The 15,015-nt window shown below is 35.6% G+C and overlaps 1 protein-coding gene across 1 annotated transcript in view; it reads right to left on the bottom strand.

Annotated features, from left to right (window-relative positions):
* Positions 1 to 15,015, bottom strand: part of CACNA2D3 (calcium voltage-gated channel auxiliary subunit alpha2delta 3) — a 466,721-nt gene that overhangs the window by 26,088 nt on the left and 425,618 nt on the right. The window contains exons 30-32 of the mRNA XM_086470039.1: positions 13,345 to 13,407; positions 10,026 to 10,096; positions 969 to 1,044 (exon numbers count right to left, since the gene is read on the bottom strand). Of these exons, the coding sequence (XP_086326165.1) occupies positions 969 to 1,044; positions 10,026 to 10,096; positions 13,345 to 13,407 (210 nt within the window). The remainder of the gene's footprint in view (positions 1 to 968; positions 1,045 to 10,025; positions 10,097 to 13,344; positions 13,408 to 15,015) is intronic.

Below are 15,015 nucleotides of genomic sequence, written 5' to 3'. Positions count from 1 at the left end.
ATATGATTATTAAAGCATGGAAGCTGTATATACACATTGGAATTTGCCAGAACTTTGATATTTACTTAACAGTTTAGCTATGTGTAGACTTATTTCTTCTAGCTGGATCCTTGTGCATTTAAAAATACTGTCTCATAACTTTTCCAGACTTGTGAAATTACTAGTGTTTTGCTGCTGTCTTTACATAAGGAATATTCACGCTCTTATATATTTGTTAAAACAGTCCCTCTTAATACGCAAAAACTGTACTTTATGTAACACCTTATCAGTTATGACAGATTATTATAGTAATGAGTAAAACATATACACAATTAGAAAATATCCTTGGCGTTATTACCTAGATATATGATTTAGCAAAGGAAGTTGCCCTTGCAAGACCCAGCTTGACTCTAATCAGGCCTTGCAGAGGGGCAGGGGTTTTATTCAGATCTGATTGCAGGACAAGGGTTTAAACACATTGAAATTCTACTTTAAAAGGCATCTTCTTTAAATAATAAGGAAAAAAAAAGTGTTAAAAATCACTGACTTGCATGCCTTGCCAATGAACCAATCTTTTCATATACTAAAAAAAAAGAAATCATGATTTCTAATTTGAATTACATTTCTGCATGGGTGTATGTGTTTCCATAGGGAAAAGGTGTATGTGATTCCAGTCCCTCAAACAAAGCACAATCTATAGCCAAATTTACAAAGTCCTTAGAAGGAGGATTCATATGGTGCAAAGAACATTCTGACAACCTCAGAAATGGTGGCCAGCATTAAAAATGATTGTGTAAGTATTCGAACTTGAAAATGCTTAACACTTTGCATTTGATTATAACGAACCATTCCTTGTATGCACTAGGATAAACGCAAGAGCTGTAAGCATTCCAAATCAATAAAATGGGCTTATAATGGGTACAAGATATTTGCAACAATTTTCTTTGATGATTGCATGGAAAGGTGCTCAGAAAATTTGCTATACTTACGTCCAGTAAGCTATGGGCACTGTCGCTACTCTCTTTGTTTGTTCTACACATGGCCTGGTAGTCATAAAGTGTAATTCTATAGAGAAGAACAGAAAACTACTTGACTAAAAGAAGAAAATACAGTGGAATAAAAATGGTGGTATGGAACATTCTGCCCACAAAGTAGACAGGAAAACAAAATTTGTAACAGCAGCAGGGAAAAGAGGGAAAGGGATCATTAAAATACAGGTTACACAAAGGAGAATAAACATAAGAAACACTGTGAAAACTTTGTAAGGGCTTTATCAGACTACAGAACAAAGCAAAAGTGTGACTGGGAGAAACCAGGGAAGATACACATACAGTGTAACACATAATGATATAAACAATGCGAGGAGGAGGAGAATACACATTCAACATGATGCTTAAAGAGTTGGTTCTGGACTAAGATCAGCACATTTAGCCCCAGAAAGTGAAAGAACCTATGCATTTGAGGGGCTTCTCACAACAGACCAGTCTTGAGCTCCAGTAAATGCAGAAAAACACTTCTACAGTTCCAGCATCTCAGTGCACAACTAAATTGTAAAAACATGATGTGGCTTCCAAAGGAGAGGTGGAATTTCAGTGTATTCGCACTACAGATGATTGAAGCAGGATGGGTTTACTTTTGCTTCTTTTCATAAGGGCAGAATATTCCATATCAGGTACCTTCAGTAATCAACATATGCTAGAAGCCTCCTCAGATGCATAGTAAACAGGAAAATTTATTTCTGCTTGTGATTTTGCTCATCATTGATACACTTCAGAGATCTAAATGTAAAATCCAGAACGCAAGAGATAGTATATGGAATTGTGATTATTTCTCTAAATCTGTCTGTCCATAGAACAATTAATTAACTATATCCGTCCACATAAAAAGCATTTAACATCTATAGCAGATGTAAAGAATCTTTAGCTGTTAAGTTGCAACAAGTGTAAATATATAAAAGTTACTAGTATTATTTAAACATATCCATTTGACTTTTGCATCATCAGAGGGACAAAGGAACACAATTGAACACAGATGGTTTATAGATGTATGAGATGGGACTTGAACATTTTGCAATGTGTGCCTTGCTTCTAAGTGAAGAGGAAAGGAGAGCACACAAATTCAGCTACAGAAAGGATGTCCCAGAAGCTGCCAAAAATAGGTCATGAAATGCATTCAGCATCACCATGAGGCATTCTGCACTGTATGCCATGAAACATTGCAACCTGTACCAATGAAATGTTGTAATCCATTGTGGTAGAAACTGTACATAATTTTTCTGATCTAATTTTGTGACAGCAACCATCACTAAAAGCTTCTTTATTATGCCTATATTTTCTTTTTGGCTTACAGGCAAAATATCTAATATATTTGATCTCGCAGCTTCAGCTAAACATTTAGTACATGGTCATACTGTTTACATCATTTTTTTTATGTTATATTCAGAATAGAAATGGCTAGGAAGCCATTATTTTGTGGACTGGCAGAGAGAGGCACATGGTAGACAAACGCATAACTGGAGACCTAAACATGGGTGTAAGTTGAACACTGACCATATTTGGCAGAATCACGCCCACAGCCAGATCCGCGCACACAGATCTGCCAAGACAAACAGAGCAGTACATGGTGTAAGCTGTGCTGCCTGTGTGGCATGCAGTAATACACCACTTTCCCTAGCTTTTTTCCTTTTTTTTTTCCCCATTAACCATGGTCAGAATCCAGGCCTTGCAAGGTAATCTCTGCAGCTCAGACTTTCTAGTCATGGTTGGTTTGACTATTTTATTCCTCTAGATCCAAGGATTGTGTTGCATGTCCATTTGGACCTGCTAGTGATGGTGCAAATGATAAGCGCACAGAGAAGGACAGCTTACAGATATTAATGTGCTCTCTGCAGAGTAGTTAAGGAATTCTATATGGATGAAATGGTCCCATCCTGCTTCATTCAATATCTAGTGTTACAAGTAGAATAGAACTTGGTTTTGGTTTTATCTTTGCAAATGGGTTTTTGATATAGTAAGTTCGATGACTATTTGTTTGATATTTGAAAGTGCAACCAATTTCTCAGCTTTCAATTTCATACATCAGAACCACTTGGACAATCTGTGGACTTCATTATTCTGCTAAGAAGTGTTAATCAAATACTAGTATAGTGTGCCGTGTGCAACATTAGTAGCAATTTGAACTTCACTTTAAATACTGGAAAAAGCCTTCCCCCCCCGCCCCACCCCCTCAGTATTTGTACTTATATTACATTTCTTAAGTAATTATTACATTATAATACATGTAATAGTTTCTTTAAATGATCAAAGATAAAAAGTCATTAAAAGATTGACATATGTACTCATACAAAGAATCAGAAATATAATTAATATTGCACCCCAACATGCTAGATTATATTTTTTGTAGATTTTCTTATTGTATTGTAGGGAGTACATACAACCTAAGATTGTATTATGAACAGGAGGAACAAAAATATTAAAATGTACATAGTTAAAAAATCCCTTCCATTTCACAAGGAAAAAAACACTAAACTTTAGAGTGACAGCAGGATGGAAGAGTTCTAATAAACAACCTCAAAAACATTGTGGAACACTGCAAAATTGCTGTTTGAAAATGACTGAATTTCATCTGTGGATGATGTTATAATGAGTTTAGTTCTAGTAAATATATTTGAAGGTGTTTCCAGTGTGAAGATTCTGGTTCAGGAACAAACTAGAAAACAGATAATGTATCTATGTTAAAAAAAAGTCCAAAGGAGCAAATCCTTAGAAAGGTACAAGGCAGACAGATTTCTTAACAAAAGCCTGGAATGAGTTTTGTTTTTGAACAATGTATTCCCATCTCAGTAACTGTCAAAGTGGGCAGGTGAATGAATCTTTAGAACAAATCATTCTAATGATGATTCAAACAGCTATAACATAGGATGTGCATAATATACCAGCAAAAGCATTATTGTGAAATTATCTTAAAAGACCTGATTCTTCTGTACTAAAAACAAATAGGAATTTTGCAATACACTTCAAAGATTAGTGGATGAAGCCCATAACCACGTTGAAATCTGAACACTGAAATATATTGAATCAATTCTGGATTCTCTGTTGCTGCGAATGGTATTAAAACTCAGTATAAATGGGTTCTAACCACAAATTCAAATCCAGTTTTGTTTCATTTTTATTCTTGTAAATGTAATAGGAAAGTAAAAACCTTCCAGTCCTATTCCTTATAAAAGCTACTATAGTATTTGTAGTAAAAATGTGGTGCTTCTGTGTTCAGGTGTCATTTCCGGAATGTTATTTTATTGCTAATGTCTTTCCGAGATTTTAGAAAATAAACTTCCTGCTCACTCAGACAGACTTAGTGTTGCAGAAAGAAAGGCTTCCAGATTACCCTTTCTGAAGTGATTGTATTTCAGTTTTAAATAACTTTGCAGCTAACTGTGTCCTGTTCAACTGACTATGGGTAGTGAACATAACTTCCTGCATCCCACAATCCAAGTCCATCTAGATGCCCAAGTCCATGTTATGTATTACAGTACCTGACAGAACAGAATTGCTCTTGCTGCAGATAATATGTTTGATACTTTCTGACATCACTATGCTGTTAACTGCCCATATTTCCACACCTGGTCACCCAAGTCTACAGAGCAATTGTTTGCAACATCAGTCATAGGACAAACACAGACTACGTGCAATCATCTTTAACTAGTGGAAAATAACTTACCAAAAACTAAATGTGCACCTCTGTTGTATACAACTTAAGGGGCCAAACACATTTTAGTGAAAACCTTTTTTATTGCCAATTTCCTGATACAGTAAATTCCAGTCTTGTACTATGCAATGTACTTATAACTGAGTATAAATCTGGTTCAAGCAAATTAAACTTCTGAGACAGCACAGGCTATATTAACAGCAGCACAGGCTGTATTAACAGATGTACTCCATTGCTTTCAGCTAGATTTTCAGCACACCTATGGAGTTCTACTTGGTAGTAAAAAAAATTGTCACTGTCAATCGTTAACTGCTGAAGGATCGTCAAAGCATAAAACTTCAAATGTTTTGTCACTAGTTCAAGATTTGGGCGTTCACATATAATGTGTAAGAACAATAAGCTTCTTTCCATGGAAGTAAATGTCAAGTCCATAGAAAAAAGGAAGAAGTGCTCAAAGAATCCAGCAAAGGAAGCCAATATTACAGTAAGCCTTAATTATTGACACTATGCTTCACTCAGTAGTCCATGTAAAAATTAACGGTGACTACAGCCCATTTGTGGTGGAAACATGTTCATTAACTCAGACAAAAGACATGCAGCCTCTCTGGCATTCTTGCAAGGAGGGGAAGCAGGGATAGTGTTGAATGGTACGAAGAGTAAACTAGTTTCTAAAGTCTAGAGAGGGTCCTTGTAGGGAGGTAGCAGGACACTGTAAGAAATCCCGTACTGTTGCTGCTCTGGCTTTCCCATCTTCATTGACAGACAGATTATCGTGTCCAGAAGCTGTCAGGCTAATAAGTTTCACCACCAATAAAATCAATAAAAAGCATAAAAATAAGTTACAGCATTTTGACCAAAAAAACTTTCATCATATATTTTTGCCTTTATTTTTCAGCTACTCCAAATTGCCAAGGTGCTCCAACCTGTATTTCCAGCATGCAGAATAACTCATTTACATAGCACACATGCCTGGGTTTCTCCTCAAGTGGGTAAAATAATTCCCATATAGTAACACATTGCATTAAATTAGTGGTAATATTTTAAAGTGATATAAACATTAACAATGTCTAAACTCAGTTTTAAGACATTAATTTTAGATATCATATGGACAAAATGTGAGCAGAAAACATAGCACACAGCAGTGCAGGAGTAGCAGAGCATAGGTACCAGATGCACATCTGGTAAATGCAAAACTGAAAAACGTCAGAACAGGGCTTTTCTTCTTGGTAATGACAAGAGGAGAGTGACAGATATTATTTGGTTCTTTGTACCTACTTATAAACCTATACTAGGCAGTCTGTTATACTGTTGCCTTTCTGACTTCTATTTCGTTGATGAAAATGGAATATTATTCCTCAGGGCAGTACAATTACATACTATTGATTTAGAAATTGAAGATTAAGGGTGCAGGCCTCATACATGCTCTGCAGTGCACATGACAGCTAATATAGAAGATAATTACTGGAAATAGTCTGTTCATCTTCCTACCTTGAATGTCTTCGGCATGCCCATATGAAAAATGCCTATTCATCTGACCATTTTTTGTGGTATTTATGCCACAAACACAGGGTGTATTTTGAGCTTACTTTTACTAAATAAATCATCACTAAAGATAGGAAAATTTTTTATAATATAAGAACTGCTACATTGCAGAACTGCTACATCATATTTGCATTTGTCCAATACCAAATCCACCAACTCCAGTTTGAATTGTCTATCACTGATCTTCAAAGTATACATCTAGAACCAAAAACATTGCCAAATTAATAGAAGGTCAAATTGATGACTATAAAAATCCACATGAAAATAAACACAAATTTTAAATGTGTTCATTTAACATCACCAAAAATTTAAGAATATCTTACTAAAATGAATGCTTAAATAAGAAAGCGTGGCCTAAACTAAACAGAAAAATATCCTTTATTTGGAGGCCGTGCTGTCTCAGTGGAAATCAGCATCCTGTCAGTGAGCACCTAGTTACTGTTTTCATGATTTGCCTTTAAGAATGTTCTGCTCCTTGCAAGTAGCTTTGTAAAGAGTTCTGATCTTTTTCATAATCTTATAACCTGGAGGCAAAACACTTGCTAGGTTTTGCTTATAAAGCAAATCAAGACAGAGAGATGAAAGTCTGCCTCTATGTCCATGCACTTGGAGAACACAGGTGAAGGATTTGGAATGTACCGTGCCATAAAACACAGACAGTATGTGTTCTTCACTAAGAAGCATGTGGATGAAGCAAAAGGAACAGAGCAAGAAAAACTAGGAAATAAGAGTTCTCAAAGAAGCAAGAATTTATTAGCGAGTCTTAGCACCTGCGAAAGCTGGAATTCAGGGGTACACCATTTCAGGCGTATGTCCTGACAACATGATTAAATACCAAAGCATAGATTCTTCCTCAGAGGCCAAGAGGATTCTTGGTGGAAACAGAACTGTTAAGACAAAATGATGCTGCTTCCATATTTGTCTTACAGAGTTGCTTAGTTTTCCTCCTACTGGAAAGGATGAAAGTGTTCGGAAGTCAAGAGATACTGATTTTCTCTTACAGATTTGTTAAGTTGATTTATCTCATTGCTCCAATAGCCCCTAGTTTTTCTGATGTTAATGAGGTTTTTTTACATTTTCATGAGCAGTTGAATCTAATTTTCACTGTTTTTAAAGTAAATAAAATGCTGAGAAAATGAGAAACTTTCTTCTAAGTTATGTGAAGCAATTAATTTTCCATAAGCACATTCTAATTTATTTAATAATAAATTTAAATTATATTTAAATTATTTAACTGTGTGCAATATTCAGGTTATAACATAAACATCATTTTGCTAAATGAAATCATAGAACATGTCACGTTGCTATGGAGGCACTGATATAATTTTTCTCCCTGAATATAAAACCCATAAACTAAGAAAATATACATACATACATATGTACACACTATTCAAAAGAAGTACTGAGTTTAAAGAAATTGAGGAGGGAAGGAGGTATTTAAGTTCACTTTAAAAAATAAACAGCAAACACAAAAATTGAATTTCATGCTGCTGCATGTTGAGAAGAAATATAGTCAGCAGCAAACAACCCCCTTTTGTTTAACACTTCCAGCTCAATCCTAGAAAGAACATCTATATACCTCCAAATTAGTGGTACTTGAGAGGAAGCACAAAAGGTTGTTTCATTCCTTTTGTGAACGGAGAGCCTGAAAGCTGGTATGAATCAGCGAGGTGGCAGCACATATCTGCACTGCCACTCAGATTATTGGTGCAAAAGTAAGAAAGAACACCCTTCCCCATGGTTACTGGGGATGTCAGTAAACTCTTCTGTAGTGAAGATCAGGCACTGCAGAACCTTCTACTTCTAAACTAAATGAAAAAGAAGCAAGATCAGATCAAACAGGGCCAAGCTATATAATTCACCTGCTGGATGGCAAATGCCATTTAAGAATCAAATTGCAAGGATGGCTCTGGATATTATCAGAATAAAGGCTAAAGGACAGAACCCGCTCTCTGATTTTGTCTCCGTGGAGTATAACATGCAATATCTATACTGTTGTGCTCTCAGGAAAATGGCACTGGTAATAGATGTTGCCACTGCATTATGCAATGCTTTTTTCTTTACTTGTTATTCCATATAAGATACATTTTGGAAAAGCAAACCAGAACACAACCCAAACAAACTAGTCATCTTAAAAATATGATAAATGTTCTGACTATTTTCATGAGAGCCAGCAAAGATTTCTTCTTTGTATTGCCGGAATAATTTGTTTTAAAGGCCCCATCTAGTGCAGCTCAAAGACAGTTTGGTGGGTTTTTTTGTTGCTGGTCAGAGCTATCTGCTGTACAGCAGGAAAACCAGGTGGCTCATTTAGTGCAATTACACCACTTTGATTCTCTTCTATTTTTAACTGATTGGCAATGGCCAGGTTTTTGTGTTTAAATAATCGGCCTATTGTGTTTACATTTTCTTTAGCATGCAGCTCAGATGCACTGAGCTAGTGGCTTCATTATCTGTAACTCCCTCAGAGCTCAAGACCAGAAAAATCATAAGGCAGTGATCCACGCCAAATTGACGTCCGCCTCAGTTTAGCTGGAATACTTGAGCCGTGCAGTCTTTGTTTTCTCAATGGTGGTGTCTACAACCATCTATTGTTCAGTAGATATTCTGTTTGAAATGCTTTGCTAGTCAAGAGAAAACAAATTGAGACAAATTAAAGTATTATCCCTTGATTTTGACCACATGTTTTTGTTTTTACTGTATAAAATGCTTCACCTCTTGTATAAACAGATCTTTTCATCATAGAACTCAGTCTATAAATATGTATTACTTCACTTCCTTTTACAGCATATATTAAGAACATAGTGCTAAACACAAAAAGGTTGTCACCCTGAGAAAACTAGGATTTGGGATGATTCAGTGAGTGCTAGATGCTTCCATTTCAGGTCAGTCATTTACTGGGAGTGGTATTCAGCTACAATGCACAGAGGCAGCATGGAAAGCTTTCTGCCTTTAATGGAGCTGGTTTACGAAGGAAGCACACAAACCATCTGTTTTGAGAGCCTCTGTGCACACCCTCACATGTAATAACTAAATTCAGTGGTTGATGGGATCAGTGTAGTGTCTTTTTTTAATAATAGAAATGTAAGGGAAAATAAGAAGGGAAAATTGTAATATGTATGGTCAGTACTTCTCTCACATTGTAAGAGGACAAAAGGGTAAGGAACAGTTCTTAGACCATGTGAAAGCCATGAAGACTCCAGTGTTGAGTTACAGGTTAAAAGGAAAAGTTCTTCTTATTTCCCCAGGACGCATAATTTATTTCAAAGGACAACACATAAAATCACTATTAGTTTTTATTGTCATCATGTTAGTAAGACCAGGTCAATAGTCACAATAATGTTCAAAGGTGAGTTAGCATGTGAATGAAAATGAATTACTGGCAGAGCACTCTTTCACTTTTGCACTATCTAGTTTGAGCAATTTCCTACTTTTTACAGGACAAAATATTTAAGGTTGTATCAGTGATTTGCTTTAGAGCCATTTAAAACTGTTCAGTAGTAGCTACGGCCCAATCCCTTTTCCACTTGAGCACAAGAGGAAAGAGGAGAAGCACACAGTTTTAGCATCGTAGTCAAATAAACTGTTCTTTTTAACAAGAAACTCACTGTGGGCTGTCTCCAACACTCTTAGCATTCACCGTGCATGGCATCAGGTTACACTCAGATTGTATGGAAAAGAGGTATAGATGAGAATCCAGCCACACTGCAAGTCTTGGCCTTCTTTTACACAACTTTGGGTTTATTTTATTGCATTTTGTTGTTACAATATTTTTTAAGACATAGAAAGTTAATTCTTACCTCTTAAATGAGCCCATTGTTAGTAACTTGTTCATCACAGCACCTTCAACCTCCCCAAAAAAGTAACCAGTCTGTAAGGGGAAAATGCAAGAAATTACCAGAAGTGTAGATAAACGTAAAACAACACTGAATGCAATTTAAACTGGCACATTCTAGGATTTGACAAGAGCAGCTTTGACAGTTACATAGATAGGTTTTCAGGACTACTGCTACACAAAAAAACGAAGAGGACTTCACAGTCATAGCAAGTTACACGGATTACATTATTACCCTCGAGCAGATGTGAGAGCTTAAACAATATATTGAGGTACATTATATAACATCTAATATCAGAAATAAAAGCCATCCGAACCTAAAGCTTGTAAAGAAAATGCCCTAATCTGATCACAAACCCTTGTGATTAAAATGTTACTCAAAGAAGATATAAACAGGTTGTGAGAGGATTTCATAAACACTCATTAAAAAGCATTTTTTATAATTCCTGCATGACCTGTTTAAGGAACTGCAACAGTACATTTCATCAATCCTATAAATTTTAACTCCATTCAGAGTCGTTTCATACTTAAAACCACTCAGCCGGTTGAATTACTTATTTTGTCCTTGTTCAGTAGATGTGAATTAATAAAAATAAATCTCTGTTGAGAAAAAAAACATTCACGTTATGAATTTTGTATGTGACATGGAAGTGAATCCATCATCTGCAGTCATTCATATGACAGTGGAAAATCTTATATGTACAGCATTTTTCTAGTTTGGGAAGATATATTTTGTTTTAGAGCCTCAACTCCCAGAAGGATTGGGTATGTTCTCTGCATTGTTTAAAGGGAAAAATCCCACAATTTATGGGGGGGGGAAAGGGCACTACACTCTCAAATTGCATAGATTCCATAGGTTTTGTATGAACTAAACCCCAATTCCATTACAAGGAACTTAGCTGACCTCAAGTATGCACCTGGGAGTTTGCAGGCAGAAAAGTTATAGCCCTAGCCAAAAAAAGACATTCCTCCACCTAAAAAGCAAGTATTGCCTTTTTTTTTTTTTTTCTCACAGGAAACTTGGATCATTTTCCAAAACATGCGGGTGTATAAAGTCTCCTAGAAACAAGAGGAACATTTGTAGCTTACATGACTTAAAATACTAGCTTCAGTAGCCCTAGCCGACTGATGAAGAAAGATTATTCTAACTATTGGAGAGGCAGTCAATGTCAAAAAGCCCAAACCATAAATAACTAGTAGAACCTTACACTGTAATAAACCTGTTTTATCAAGTTGTGCTTCAGTCTTACAAAGACATTTCAGTGACAGCTCTCCCCATAAAAGCTCCATTTGTAAACGTTAGTTCTCCCCCAAAGCAGTAGCACATGGATTATTGCTATTTTTTAATACATTAGGATTTAGTTGCAATTCAGATGAAGAATTACACTGCCCCCAAACAAGATTCTTAGAGCAGTTCAGGTCATTTTTGAAAAGTCCATAGAAAAACAGTGCTGAAGCAACCCCAGACAGGAGAGTAATTGATAATGCCTCATCCCACTTCCCTATCCCTTCTCTACCCACAATATAGATTTTATATATACCTACACATACTATTGTAATAATCATAATCTTACTACAGTATTACATAAACATAGAGACAACTTTACTGTCTGTCTTAGGCTTAGATCTGTCATAACTAAAAAAATAGGTCATAACACATTTCTAGCCTAGTTCTGATCCAACAGTTGTCCATACATTCTTCATGGGAATATGTAAGGGCTATTATCAGGTAGCCTATCAAAGGAAAAAGATCTTCCTAATCATATATATTTGCTGTAGCCAACTATCAACTAGCAAATCAGTTACAAAAGTCACTATTAAGTACCTGTGAATAACATCAACAGGGGGAATAATGAGACAAAAATGTTTTAACTGTATCGAGGTTATTCTACTGAGTGTTTTTCCTATGTTACTGCTCAGCTAAGTAGAAGATACAGATTTGACAGATACAAGGGAAAAAAACCCCTAACAGCTGCTTCTAACAATGCAGTTAATATTTAAGTAATGTTATATTTTTAGTTCACATTATTTTTTGGGTACATCCTAGAATTATATTCAGAATATGTGTGACATTCTAAAGAATGGAAGCAATATATTTAACAAAGTAAAACAAAATAATAAATTTCAGTGCTCAGTTTTGCATATAAGGATATATCATGAAGAATGACTATTGCATGACACAGTACAGCATATTTAACTATTAATGCTCTAGCACATGTTGGAAGGATAACAGTTCCGGAAATTTCTCATATTTATTACATGCTAATAGACTTTTCAAAGTATCAATCAAAATGGAGCAAAGGAGAGAGGGATCACAAGGAAACTTGCAACTACTTTTGTGCTATGCAAAGGTGAAGAATATCTATCTTTTTACTTTCAGAACTGACAGATTTAAGGTTGCAATAACTCAAGCTTTTAATTTATAAGTAAAATGCTCAGTTTGTCTTCTTTTTTGCCATTCACTTTGAGTATTTTATCTCCTCTCCAGTCACTCTTCCATCACCCAGAGCTCTTTCCAATAGCTGTTTCTCAGTAACCAAACTAGTCATAATGAATTTAGCTCACCTGAGGGCTAAGAGGGAGTGTGGATATTCCTATTCACAATCCCAATACATAAAAGAAATTCAAATTCAGACAATTCTGGCATAATTGAGGCACTATCCCAGCAGTTTTCAGGCAGAACTTGATGAGAATGGTGATGGTTCCTTCATAAGGTTTGCAGGATTGAGTGATTATACATTTATTATTCAAGAATTTTCCATTAAGAAAAAGCAAATTTATGTTTTGAATGATCTTTTCGTTAACCATGATCCTTGTTCTCTTTGTTGTGATGCTAAATGCTTAGTTTTAATCCTTGAATGGCTGTAATCTGCTTCAGAAAATACACTCCTCAGCTAACAGCTCTGTAAAATTTCATTATCTCAAGTTTTAATGTAAAAGCACTGTGTCCCCAGAGTCCTCCCTCCCTCCCCAGCCTTTCCATGTGGCAAAATTACCACAAATAATCTTTTTTTCCTTGGGGTAAAAACATCTTACAGAAGACAGACACTTCTGCAGCAAAAAGTACTTTAAGAGAACATTTCTGAGTTTAAAAGCAGACCCTGCTCCAGTGGGAGACAGAAACTGAGCTCCTGTGAGAAACAACTTACATTCTTTGTTGAAGGCATTTTTAAAATTTTATATTACTAATTCCTTAACATTTTAAGACAGTAGCCTATTTAAAAAACAAGTAATTTTGTATGAATGTGTTACATGAGAAGATTGAGTAAAAACCTTTCACTTACTTGTCTATAGTCTTCAGACACTAAAATAAATCCATTGTTATCTATTAGGTAACAGTTGATTGCCTGAAAAATAATAAAATACAATTTTAATTTTTTATTTTAGGATAGAGCAATAAGTTAATTACTTTAATTCCAGGTGACTTCTAAATGGGGAAAGCCTTCAGGTTATTATAACAGCTTACATAACTTCTAAGTGGATGTAGTCTCAATTAATGGGATGTTATCCAATTTAATTTTTATGCATTTGTTTCATGCAAAACAAAACAAAGATGTGTACAGAAAGAGGGGATAGAAGATAATTTTAGACAAACATAAAAAGAACAAAGTTAGTGTTTTTATAATTCATTCTTAAAAGTTTTCCTTATAACTAAGTTTGCAAAGGTACAGTACTTTGTTACTCCTGGTGGTTTCTCCTGTGTTTGGAGAAAAATATCAGCACAATGTCATTACCCTAATGATGTATTAATGAAAACACAGTGTCAGCCTGGAGGACCAACAGGGGACCAGGTAATATTTTTTAATTTGTTCATTGGGGGATGGGACCAGAAACTTCTCTAAAACAGGCCCCATAGGTCTCCTAAAGCTTTTCAAATTGTGTTTTTAATTGGGAACTGGATTTAAAGGTAGGACTGTTAGCTTTTTGTAGGTCAGACGTATAAACTGTATAAAACAAGGTAAACCCAAATCAGTGCTTCCCTCCAAACACGCATGCACTATTTTAACCTCAAGTGGATTACTTGCTACAGGCAAAGTTTTAATTACTGCGCTTCAGAATTTAAACATAAGGTTCAACTCCAACCTTGACATAACTCAGTTTTTCTTCAGTATTGTCAAATACCTACCTCAGCATTAAATCTATAACGTATTTCTATTGTTGGTCTAAATTAGCAAACATTTTATCATTGTTTCTTGAATTTTCTGTGACATTTGTGTAAAAAAAAAAAAAAAAAAAGTAGGATGGCTTCCAATATAGGAAGCGCCATGGCTTTGCTTTTAATTCAAAACCTTTCCTGCTGCAAATGGGCTGCAGAGAGACATGATAAAATATGCTTTCTGTTACACACTGCACATCCAGCAAAATCTCTCTGCTCTTTTGGAGAGGAGCATAGTTCCATGCAAGCAGTAGTTGTGCAAGATACTGTGAAAATGCAGTCTGATTTTCCAAGAGATGCTTGAATGTGTCTGATTTTGATCTGGTCACATATTAGTACTGTTCTATGGGGCTGAAGAAGAGGAGAGATTTGCAGAAGTACTGGCTTGAAGTTTAGTTTTTAAAAAAGCAAAGAAGCCCAAATCAGATAAAAATTTGGAATGAACATTATTCCCCAATGCAAATGCAGGATATTCACTCTTAATAACGGAACCTAAGCTACAGACACCCACAGTGACAGACAACCTGTCAAAAAGGAAGTTGAAATAACTCATTTCCAATCTTCGATCTGCTAGAAAGCCAAAAATTGGCAAATGCAATGTGAAAAACTATTGATGCTGGCAAAGAATCGAGTAGAGCTGATGCATTCAGAAGAGGCAGCTACTTAACCTCAATGGTGTGTGAAGGGTGGAATTTCAGATGTAGACTGTAACACCAGAACACTGTTCTCCCCAAAGTCAGTCATAAACCTCCCACTAACTTCATTAGGAGAGGAGCTAAGTCAACAAAGAGCTCTTTTG

Source organism: Leptosomus discolor, chromosome 9, assembly GCF_034619465.1.
Source record: "Leptosomus discolor isolate bLepDis1 chromosome 9, bLepDis1.hap2, whole genome shotgun sequence".
Taxonomy (NCBI): Eukaryota; Metazoa; Chordata; class Aves; order Leptosomiformes; family Leptosomidae; genus Leptosomus; species Leptosomus discolor.
This window is presented reverse-complemented; position numbering and strand designations above follow the sequence as displayed.